Source organism: Calliphora vicina, chromosome 3, assembly GCF_958450345.1.
Source record: "Calliphora vicina chromosome 3, idCalVici1.1, whole genome shotgun sequence".
Lineage (NCBI taxonomy): Eukaryota > Metazoa > Arthropoda > Insecta > Diptera > Calliphoridae > Calliphora > Calliphora vicina.
The window spans coordinates 37,556,850-37,568,835 of record NC_088782.1 but is presented as its reverse complement, the minus strand read 5'-3'; the positions used below and the strand labels follow the sequence as shown (position 1 = coordinate 37,568,835).

The 11,986-nt window shown below is 30.0% G+C and overlaps 5 protein-coding genes across 5 annotated transcripts in view; 3 read left to right on the top strand and 2 right to left on the bottom strand.

Moving 5' to 3' along the window:
- The window catches only part of LOC135953298 (oocyte zinc finger protein XlCOF7.1-like), a 107,857-nt gene extending 96,348 nt beyond the window's left edge, over positions 1-11,509 (bottom strand). Inside the window, exons 1-2 of the mRNA XM_065503117.1 lie at positions 11,378-11,509; positions 9,850-11,314 (exon numbers count right to left, since the gene is read on the bottom strand). Coding sequence (XP_065359189.1) covers positions 9,851-11,314; positions 11,378-11,509 — 1,596 coding nt within the window. The 3' untranslated portion in view covers position 9,850. The remainder of the gene's footprint in view (positions 1-9,849; positions 11,315-11,377) is intronic.
- On the top strand, positions 2,566-3,334 carry LOC135955971 (uncharacterized). Its single transcript, XM_065506421.1, has 2 exons — positions 2,566-2,927; positions 2,993-3,334. The coding sequence occupies exons 1-2, from the start codon at positions 2,634-2,636 to the stop codon at positions 3,176-3,178; spliced, it is 480 nt and encodes a 159-aa protein (XP_065362493.1). The 5' UTR covers positions 2,566-2,633; the 3' UTR covers positions 3,179-3,334.
- LOC135953846 (immediate early response 3-interacting protein 1) lies at positions 3,927-4,434 on the top strand. Its single transcript, XM_065503859.1, has 3 exons — positions 3,927-4,085; positions 4,151-4,249; positions 4,318-4,434. The coding sequence occupies exons 1-3, from the start codon at positions 3,998-4,000 to the stop codon at positions 4,371-4,373; spliced, it is 243 nt and encodes an 80-aa protein (XP_065359931.1). The 5' UTR covers positions 3,927-3,997; the 3' UTR covers positions 4,374-4,434.
- Positions 4,393-5,036, bottom strand: Blos2 (biogenesis of lysosome-related organelles complex 1 subunit 2). The gene is made up of 2 exons (XM_065503857.1): positions 4,641-5,036; positions 4,393-4,569 (listed from the first exon to the last, which is right to left on the bottom strand). The coding sequence occupies exons 1-2, from the start codon at positions 5,016-5,018 to the stop codon at positions 4,432-4,434; spliced, it is 516 nt and encodes a 171-aa protein (XP_065359929.1). The 5' UTR covers positions 5,019-5,036; the 3' UTR covers positions 4,393-4,431.
- LOC135953622 (2-aminoadipate transaminase) lies at positions 7,530-9,232 on the top strand. Its single transcript, XM_065503580.1, has 4 exons — positions 7,530-7,870; positions 7,936-8,057; positions 8,125-8,676; positions 8,741-9,232. The coding sequence occupies exons 1-4, from the start codon at positions 7,709-7,711 to the stop codon at positions 9,156-9,158; spliced, it is 1,254 nt and encodes a 417-aa protein (XP_065359652.1). The 5' UTR covers positions 7,530-7,708; the 3' UTR covers positions 9,159-9,232.
- Positions 11,510-11,986: the final 477 nt, after the last annotated feature.

Sequence of the window (11,986 nt, the reverse complement as noted above, 5' to 3'; positions counted from 1 at the left end):
TTGCAATGGACTTTGAAATATCTATCATTAGATAACCATATTGTCTATATTAATGACTAGTAATACACATATAGATCAAAAATAGGCCAAAAATCGGGATTTTAAATAGCAACCGAGCCAGGATCATGTTTGTATGTTATTTGGGGGCTACGGAAAGTTGATTTCAACATACAGATGGACAGGCGGATAGACAGACAGACGAACATGGCAATATCGACTTCGCTATATACAGTGGTTGACAAAACAATGGAAACTTTTCCAAATATTTCATTAGTGGCCTAAAATCTGAAATAATTTTTTAAAAAATTTCAACATTTTTGTAGTTTTTTATTTGTATACTTTTGTTAACTTAATTTAACAAAGGACATAATTAATTAAATTCTAAAATGAGAAAACAAAATTAAAAGATTTCTTTATTACGGCATTGACAAAACAATGGAAACTTAGGTATTATTTTAACAAATATGTTCTAAACTTTGCAATAACTTGTTGGGTATCCCTTATTTTTTATAACTACTACACATCGACGATGCATTGAACCAATTAAAGAGTCAATGGTCTCCTTTGGAATATTTTGCCATTCCCTTATAACCGCATCCGATAAATCTTCCTTCCTGGTGTAATTTTGGGTCCTTATTTTACGATCTACAATTTCCCATAGATTTTCTATGGGATTGAGATCTGGCGATTGGGCAGGCCACTTCAAAACACGTACCTCGTTGGATTGTAACCACTCGGTTACAACCCTAGAGGTGTGTTTCGGGTCGTTGTCGTGTTGGAAGCTCCAAACTAGGGGCATATTTTCCCCAGCGTATGGATACATAACATCGTTTAATATGGTTCTGTATCCTATACCTGCCATTGTATCTTTTATAATATGAATTGGGCCCATACCTTGCCCTGAAAAACATCCCCATACCATAATATTGCCACCGCCAAACTTTACAGTCTTATTTGTGTACTTTGGATCCAATCTTTTTCCATTTGGTCGTCTTACAAATGTTCTCCCATCACTGCCTCTTAAATTGTATTTGGATTCGTCGGAAAAGAGGACAGTATTCCATTTCTGTATCGACCAGTTTAAGTGATCCCTGATTATAGACGAGCAGAAAGGTTCTTTTTAGAAATGAGTGGTTTTTTCCCATGATGATAGCAACCAAGACCAGCCTCATTTGCCCTGCGACTAACTGTTCGGGTACTTATTTCTAATTTTAGGCAATTAACAACCTCTCGAGGAGTTATTTTTGGGAATTTCTTGAACTCTCTCGCTATTAAATTATCTTGTCTAGGAGTAGTCTTACGAGGTCTTCCACCTAAATGTTGAGTTTTTACAGAACCGGTCTCACGAAATTTCGTTATAATTTTTGAAACTGCTGATTTATTTATTGAATATTTGTCACAGATACTTTTTTGTTTTAAACCAGCTTTAAAATCGTTAATTATTTTATTTTTTAAGTCTTCACAAATCCTAACTTTAGCCATTTTCGTTAACTTTGAAAAAAATCAATTATGCGAAAAACTTAGAAAATGAAATTGTGAAAAATTAACAGAATTTAAAAATAAAATAACTGTAAACAGGATGCTTTTTACATCGTTCTTTTAAATATTATTTTCGTTTTACACTTGTTTCTTGCAGAAGTTTAAAAGTTTTGTCAGCAGTGAAATAGTGCATATTTTTAATTTTGTTCCCTTTTTTCAGAGTATAATTAATTATGTTGTTTATTTTTCAGTTAATTTATATAAATAAAACTATACAAGTAAAATATTAAAAAAAAAAATTGCATTTTAAAAAAATATTTTAATTTTGTGCTACATATGGAATATTTGGAAAAGTTTCCATTATTTTGTCAATCACTGTATATAACGATCCAGAATATACATATGTATATACTTTGTGGGGTCGCAAATGGAAAATGTAGAAATTACAAACGGAATGACAAACTTATATATACCCTTTCCACTCATGGTGATTGGTATAAAAACCAATAAAATTTGCCTCAATTTGCTTTAATTCGACCCTGCTGTCACCTTGTTAAATTCAATTATAACTATGTATATTCAAAATTGAATTATTTTATTATAACTACTTATCGTTAGAAACGCCCTGTTCAAATTTAAATACAATTGCACAAATCAAAGTATATTTATACAAGTACATGCAAGTGATCAGCTGTTCATTTTTTGTTCCTTTGTAAATACTTGTGAGATTGTCAAATTTTTTTACTTTTTTTTGTTTTTCTTTCTATGTTTGTTTATATTTTTAAATTTGTTTGTATTTGAAAATATTAATCAAAAAAAAATAATTTTGAAAAATTTCTATAATAAAAGCAAGAATAATAATTTAAAAATATGTTTTTATTCATTATGCAAAAAAATGTACCAGTGGCAGTGAGGACTTATTCTATGTGCGAAAAGACCCGATTAAATGGGCAACGTGAGTGAAATTTGTGGAAAAATTGTCAACAGTTTTTGACAATCTCACAAGTTTTTACACAAACAAAATGAATGTTGTTTCTTTTATTGTTGATTTGTTGTAGAGTTGCATGTACTTGTATAAATATACTTTGGCACAAATTATAATTATAAATTTATTGTCATTATTGAAATTAAAATTATTATTCTAAATTCTAACCATGCCCGATACAGCTAAAGAAATTGAAAAATTAGACAATGAATTTAACGAATTACTGCGGAAACTTGAAGGCTTTATGTTCGTCTATAATTATCGTGAAAAATATCTTATAACGGAATGGTTAACAAAATTGAATAATTCAAAATCATCATTAGACGAAAGAAAATTAAGAAATCGTTTTATGAAACATTTTGTTAGCAATCAAGAGGCGGCTATTAATGTATTTCGTACGGATCCATTTAATAAAATACCAAAAGATTTTAGTGGCCCATTGAAGGATTTGAAAAAATTATTGGTATGGGATTTTAATTATTGGTAAAGAAAATTTATTGCATTTTATTGTAATATAAATATTTGCAGCCCAAAGACCCAGATGAAGCTCTAAATCCCACAGAAGATGAAAAACGTTCATATATAACGGATTTATTTGATAATTTAATTGATAAAGGTGCATTTCTAGCTCAACAGCCGGTACCAAGAAGCGGTACATTCTTTATACTTATTCTAAGAGCGGATGAAGATGACACAAGTTGTCCGACAATTTAGAAAAATTGCTAATATGTGTAAAAGTGCAAAATATAAAAATAATAATATTCAGAAAATAATAGAATTTCAAATTGGCAAACATGATTTTATTTTCGGTTTAAAATTAAAATTTGTCGTTACAAAATCTTATGAAAAGAAAAATTTTCCATTATTTTAAACGCAAAACGCTTTAAAAAAAATAAAAAATTTTGAAAAATAAAAACAATTTTTAAAATAAAATTTCTTAAAGAGAAATTAAGTGATTTAAAATATAACCTTCATAATATATTCCCCATATTATCATAGTATCTTCGATATAAAAAATAGATTTTTAATATAAAAAGTACAACAAAGTTCACAGATTCAAGTTATTTTTTCGTGATCTCGATAATAAAAAGAAGTGATCATAGATGAAACCAAAAATGTATTTAAAGAATTGCTGTAAGAATTCAGCTATATAGTTTAACATTCATCATATCCAGAGACCGAAAATAACCCAAAATGTCCCCTAATAAATCTCTCCCTCAGTGATATAACACAAAATGAAAGTGAATCCTTTATTTTCAGTCTCTGTTCGTATCTATCTTTCTAATTAAAACGTTTCCAGTTGCTCTTTGAATTTTTGTCATCTTCCTTCTATTTCCTACAGGCAATTTAAGCAACGTTGCATTCGAAATATTTAAATGCAACCTTGTATTTGTTTATATTGTGAATGATGCAAAATTTGACAATCAACAGCTGATTGACTCACTCACGGTCTCAAAAATAAACGTCATCAGTAAAATAGTGTTCTGTTCCTTGACGATTTGCCGAAATTTAAACAAAACTTAATTAACAAAAATGTTTACTTTATGGACATTGATTGAAGCTTCCCTTTTATGTTTGAATGCAGTATGTGTATTGCATGAAGAACGTTTCTTAGCCAAAAGTAAGTAATCTCCCCAATTAAGGCACTATCATACATGATAACATTTGGTATGTCATTTTTTGTAGTTGGCTTGGGTGTTCAACAGATGAATCAGGAATTTGGACAACCCACCGCCAAGGGTCAAATCTTAAATTTAATCAGATCCATTCGTACAGTAGCCAAGAGTAAGTTAAACGTTTAATTAAAATTAATCAATTAATTTAATAATATATTTGTTTGTTTTACTTTACAGTTCCGTTGATATTTCTAAATATAGTGGCCATAATATTTAAATTAATACTTGGCTGAATAAATATGCAAATGTATGTTTAATATCTTAATAAATAGTAATCTTTTATATGAAATTTTACATATTGTTTTTTCGTTGCAAAACAGTTTTAACACGGTTTTCTAAAGCAATAGAGTAGGCATCAAGTTTATAAGCAGCCGCTTCTAGTTTATCCACAGTATCAGAAATTTCATCAATTTGTTGCATTAAAGGTTTCTAAAATTAAGTTAAGTTCGATAAAATACATAATATATATATATTTAAAATTGAATATTGTTAAAACTCACTAAGGCCAGAAACTTTTGACTTAATTCGGCTGTCGATATGCTTAGATTTTCCGATATTTGTCTCATATCTGAGTACTTTGTAATAGTGGCACGATTCATATTTTCCAGTAATTGATAATCTTCTAGGGGAGCTTGCAATTCATTTGTTATATATTCCTCTGTCTTGCGGAACGTTTTATTGGCCAATTTACTTAGATTTGGATCATGGGGATCTAAGGCCTCAAAACTGGAAGTGCTGGTTGAGAGAGTTGGCCCACGTATGGGTGAATCCAGTAAAACATTATGGGCCGTTTGTGCCTGTTTATTTGGAGTTTCTCTATTAGTGGCTGGTGTTTGACTAGAGGCTGTATTATTGTTGGAATTATCATTAGTAGCCATATTTTATTATATTTATTTTTTTGTTTATTTTCTTTATGTTAAAAAGAATCTTGATTTATTTTCACTTTAATTCTTTGTCATTCACAATAGTGTTGATAACACTTTTGGATTGTGCCAGATTGTTAAACATGAACCCAAAATATCATAATACTGCCAGAGCTTTGTAAAACATACAGTAGGTGCGTTTCAAATTAAAACAAAATTGGTTGAGAAGTATGTTTGGATTAAATATTTGAATTGGTATAAAATATGCATAAAAGAACTTTTAATATAGCATGGAATAAGAGAACTATATTCGGCTGTGCCGAATCTTATATACACTTCACCAAAGTATAGTTTAAAACAATTAGAAAATATTTTTTGTTGAAAAAATTTTTAATTTTTTTTTTCTGGAAAATTTCATTAGTGATAAAAAAATAATAAAATATTTTTTCCGATTTTGACCCTTTATATATCCGAATTGCTATGGCTTTATATACGTCGTTGGGAAGGTCTTTGAAATTATTTATCATTAGATATCCATATTGTTTGTATGTATTATTGTATTGACTTAGTAATCCATATTTAGATCAAGTCCGAACCGGGACTATAGCAGATATATTTGGGGGCTACGGAAAATTGATTTCAACATACAGATGGACAATGGCTATATCTACTCCGCTATCTATAACGATCCAGAATATATATTATTTATGTTATCGGAAATGAAAAATTTAGAAATTGCAAACGGAATGACAAACTTGCCACTCATGGTGAAGGATATCAAAATTGCTTAAATTACACACTTTAATTCAGATTTATAAAATTTGTTCACTGATAATAACGACGTAAAAATGTATGTTCTAATACTTTAGAAGCTATGTACATTTTTGTTTAAAAATTTGGTTGAAAACTACTTTTTGGTGAAAAACTGTTTTTTAAACAGAAACAAATTTTATGGTGAAAAAAAATTGTGATAAAATTATTATTCCCGATTTTGATACATTGTTGCTCCGAATTTCTATAGCATTATATACGTCGTTGGAAAGGTCTTTAAAATGTCTATCATTCGATATCCATATTATCTATGGATATCTAAAAATAGGTCAAAAATCGATATAGTCATGGATTTTCACAAATTTAAATAACAACCGAACCGGGACTGTAGCGATTATTTTGATGTATCAATCATGTATGTAAATTATTTGGGATCTTCGGAAAGTTAATTTGAACATACACATGGAAATAGCTATCTATAATGATAAACAAATTCGTAATACTTCGCAAAAATACTCCTAGACAAATTAATTTAACAGCAAGACAGTTTATGATATTCTAAAAAAATACTCCACGGGATGTGATCAGTAATCTAAAATTAGTTCTCGAACTGTTAGCCGCAGGGCAAAAAATCTGTTATTTCTAAAAAAAGAGACAGTGAACATTTGTAAGACCGTGGAAGTGAAATATACTGGACCTTGAGTAAACAAATAATACAGACAAGTTAGTCGGTGGCAATATTATGGTTTGGGGCTATTTTTCAGGACAAGATATGGGTTTATTTCTTATCATAAATGATACTATCACTTGAATTGAATGATTCAAAACACACTTCTAGATTGTAACGTAGAGGCTACAATCCAATGAGGTAAGTTTTTTATAAACCAATCGCAAAATACGGACTTAAAATTTTACCACAAAGGCAGCTGTGTCTGATGCGGTTACAATGGAATGGTAAACATTTCAAAGGAGACGATTGGTTCAATGCATTCTCACTTTGAAGCAGTAATAAAACAAAGAATATACAACCAAATACTGAGTCACTCAAAGGGCCAGGCAATTTTTGTAAAACTGAAACCTATGTTTCCATTGTTTTGCCAATTTTTAACATTTTTTTTATCTATTTCTGGATTACTAAGTAACATCGACCTGTATAACGCCATAGAAATTCGGACCTAAAATGGGCCATGTTGGTAAAAATATTTTCAATTTATTTATTTCAAAACATGTAACATAAAGCCATAGAGGCCAAAATAACAATATTACTTAGCAGTAACAGTAATACCTGAAATATACACTATTAATACATTTGTATTTTTTTAACCAATTTTTTTTTCACCAAATATGATTTTTCATAAAATTTTTTCATAAAAAGCCAGAAGTTATTAACACTTTAATATGTTACCTATTCAATACTACTGCGAAGTGATCAAACCTAGAGTAGTTCCCAAAATAAACAAAACATTCCGCATGAATTGACAACATATAAAAATATTAAAATAATCTTTACACTCAAAAATTATTATTGTTCCTATTTCAATATTTTTAATGATGTTTTTTATCTTAACACTATCTTAAATACTATCAAATTTAAACTTATTAAAAACCATCCCCCAAAGTGCCAATAAAACAAAGTTCACATTGTTAAACATGCTAATTCATTATAAAAAAAATCTCAACAATTAAACATAATCGCATGTAAGTACACAGTACATACATACATAGCTACGGACGTACATATGAATGTATATAAATTGTTATCATTATAAACAATTTTGTTAATTATTACGTTTTGCTGATTAAAAAACACTCTTAACATATTTTAAAATCACAAGGGCTAAGAGACGACTATATCAATATATATAGTTAATAGCTAGAAATCATTTAGTAAGCAAAATCTATTCAAACACTTAAGAACCAAATAAGGAATAAAAATGTCTTTAGCGAATGATGAACGTATGCTGAAACATCTGTTCGATGGCAGTGAATGGAATGTTTACGAATCAAATATTTTAAATTTGGGTGTCGGAGCACCCGGCACCGATTTATTGCAAAATTGTAGTGAGATATTTACAAAGGCCACAGAACATCGTTTGGTAAGTTTATACATAGAAATGTGTTTAAATGAAACTGAATTACAACTTAGTTTTATGAATTACAGAAAATTGAAAAGGAAAATAATTCCTCATTGTTATTTCAATATGGACCCACTAGTGGCACCTATGAGGCAAGATCTGCAGTTGCCAAATATTTTACCGAAATGTATAAAAGTGAAGTGAAAAGGTAGGTTTAACAGAAAATAATACATTTATATAATATTGAAATAATGATTATTTGTTTTCTACTTTAGTGAAGATCTCTTTATAACCAGTGGCGCCACACAAGGCCTTCATGTCATCCTATCCACTCTAATCGATTTCAATGGTTACATTTTTGTGGATGAAGTAACATATATGATTGCTTTGGATACTATTAAACAATTCCATACACTCAATATAATACCCGTCAAACTAAATGAAGATGGTGTTGATTTGCCTTTGCTGGAAAAATTAGTTAAGGAAAAACAATTTAAATCGAAAAATAAAGAATTCTGGGGCATGTATTATACAATACCCACCTATCACAATCCTACAGGCATATTATTCTCGCAACAAGTATGTGAAGGTTTAATCAAAATGGCTCGTCAATATGATTTCCTTATTACGTGTGATGATGTCTATAATATTTTGTATTATAAAGATAATGAAGCACCTAAGAGATTATTGGCATATGATAATAGAGAAGATAAGGAATTTAGAGGTAATGTTATATCTAATGGAAGTTTTTCGAAAATATTGGGGCCTGGCGTAAGACTCGGATGGTTGGAGATGCCGAAAAGGATAAAAACTTTAATAGATGCAAGGTAAGTTAAAAGAAAATTAATTATATTTCATATTTATTACAAAAAATTAAAAATTATCTTTTAGTGGCTTGGCAAATAGTGGCGGCTGTTTAAACAATTATACTTCGGGCATTGTAGCCAGTTTATTTGAATTAAATTTGGGTCAACAACACATACAATGTATGTATGATGCCTATAAAGAACGCATGCTAGCTACCAGTGAGGTATTAACTAGAGAATTACCCCAAGGCTGCAGTTCCTTAGCCCCTAGTGGTGGTTATTTTATATGGGTCTCTTTGCCGGCTGATTGTAGTGCCGTGGAATTTTTAAAAGTTTGCATGGCAGAGGAGAAAATATTCTTTATTCCTGGTTCAAGATTTTCTGCTAGTGCTGGAGGGGCTTCAAACTGCTTCAGATTGTCTATAGCATTTCATGAGAAGGCTAAACTACAAGATGCTGCCCTTAGAATTTGTAAATGCTTGCAAAAGTTTTTGAAAAAATAATTTTGTTTTTAATTCAGAGAATTTTAATTACATTCTAATAAAATATTTATTTAGATTAGAACTATTAAAACAAATTGTGTATGTCGAACTGATTTCTGTATCGGATGGGGATCATAATCGGGTTACTATTCGATATATTTGTGCAAAATTTGGACTAATATTGAAACTTAAACAAAAAATTGTTTAATATTGAAAAATAATGACGAATCTTATAGATTATTCAACAAAGTATAATTTATGATAAAGATTAGAAAAAAAAATTGTTAAAAAAATTTCGGTGAAAAAAATTTTTTGTAAAAACAAATCCGCTTAAAAATGTTTTAGGATATAGATCAAAAATCAAGGTAGTCGTGTTTTTTTATTTATATCTCAGTCATTTGTGAACCGATTTTCCTGATTTTAAATAGAAACCGAACCAGGACCATAACCGATATATTGAAGTATCAATAATGTTTGTAAATTATTTGTGGGTCTTCGGAAAGTTGATTTTAAAAGACAGACATACATGGTCATATCAACCCTGCCACATATAACACAACACAATACCAACAATTTGTGACTTTAATTCAACTAACAAATAAAACTGTACCGTTCATGATGATGAAACAAGATCGTTGGACATATTAGATAGAAATATAGCTCCATTATAGATCTGTATGAAATGTATTTATAAAGAATATGAAAAACTCACCCTATTTTCCACCACACACCTCCGACACCAGATTCTTGTGACGATGTCTTTCCAAATCGATTTTACGCCAAAACTTTAATTTACACACCGAACACTGAAACGTTTTACCCGTGGTATGTATGGCCAAATGTTGTTTCAAATGACCCAATTGGGTAAAACTTTTATCACAAACCGTACACACATGTTTACGTTCGTTTTGATGTTGACTCAAGACATGTTTCTTTAAATGATCCAATGTTGAGAACTGTTTATCACACAACTGGCAAATGTGACGCTTCAATTGGCAGTGGACAATGCGTAAATGTTGCTTGAGATTAATGGCATTTTTAAAAGATTTACTACAATAAGGACACTCCAGCAAAAGAGGATGAAGACTGGAGTTTTGTAGGCATTTTTGTAACTTGTGCCTTTTAAAATCTTGAAAAGAGGTAAAGCATTTACTGCATACACGGCATATTAATACTGGTAAGTTATGCACATCGGCCAAATGTTTTAGTAAAGGTTGGGGATTTTTAAATTGTTCAAAACATTTAGGACATGCAAATGCTTCTTTAAATTCAGGCACATTATGGAGATTAGCTGCACTTGCTTGCAACATATCGGGAAGGTGCAAGTCCAAAGCTTCCCAGCATTCGGAAAATTGAAATGAATTTTCATTAGTGTGAGCCAATAAAAACTCATCTAAGAATTCTTCATGCATTTCTAAATCCATATCCTCGTCATTTAATGCTGCCTGGGTTGGATCCTCCACTGCCGAGTTTGCAGTCTCTGAAGCATGTTTACACAACAAGTGTTCACGTAATTCTTCTAGCATTGACATACAAACGAGTTCTTCGCATTCTCCACAAAAATAATGTAAACTCTCATGTAGATGAACCTTTTCTATATGACGAGCGAGATATCCTTTACCGGCATACGCTTTATCTTGGCACAGGCAACACATAAATTCTCCTTTTGAATGTTTTAAAGACACATGTGCACTTAAAGACAGTTCTTTAGCGAAACACTTATGACAGTACTTGCAAATGTGAAAATCTTTTACAAATTTATTTTTACAAAATTCTTGTTCATGTTCATTTAAATGTTTAAAAGATTTAAATGATTCGGCACACATTAAACATTTATATAAACGCGTTTTGGGACTCAAGGATTTATCTAATTGTTTAACTATTTCGTTAGACTCTGCTTTTGGTAAAATCGGTTTAAATTTGAAGTTAGATTTAAACATTTCTGTGGTCGCATAATTATTGAGCCTCTCACAATTTACCGTTACTTTTTCTGTTGCCGTTTCATTTTCCTCCACATTCCTTGTCGTCTCAAAATAATCATGTTCCGTTTTGATTTCTTTGCCACGATTCAATTTGTTTTCTGACTCCTTTATTTGTTGCACAAATTCATAGCACTTTTTTAGTTGTTTTAAACAATTTAGGCATATTAGAGGGTCCTCCTTGTTGACCAGCAGAAACTGTGTTTGAAAATACAATTTATTTTATTATGAAGCAGTCATACATTTTGGTATTCAACTTACTTTTACAATATCACTTTGAAATACATATAATAAATTTTGTATTTTCATCACATTACTACCAATTTTCACTTTATTTTCGTTAATTTCCTTAACTTGTTCACTATTTTTAGCACAGAAATTACAGAATTGCATTTTTATGCGCCTTTCTTCAATAAGAAATAAACACAAATATCTTCTTCTTCTCAATTCGCATTCACGTCAAGTTGATATCTTTAAAAAAAAATAACATAATGTTGCAAAAAATAGTAGTATTTATTTTGTTCTTGAGCCTTTGGGTAATCTGAGCTGCATGCATAATGAATTAAAACATTTATTTTGTTTTCCAAAAAATTAATTTTTACCCAATTCTTTTTGCACCAAAACAATTTATTCCATATTCAAAATCGTATTGATAGCTCTTATCATTATAAGCGCAAAAACTCTCTCTTAGGCTAGAAGTTATAGGAATTTAAATTATAGTAAATTTCACATAGATTTAGAAATCATTATGGGTATCATTGAATTGTGTTTTTAAATACCTTTTTTATGATATATAGAAAAGGTACTGTTTGTTAACAAAGTGAACCAAAAATTCCTTTTTGAATTTATATGAACTTTGAAAAATTTTGA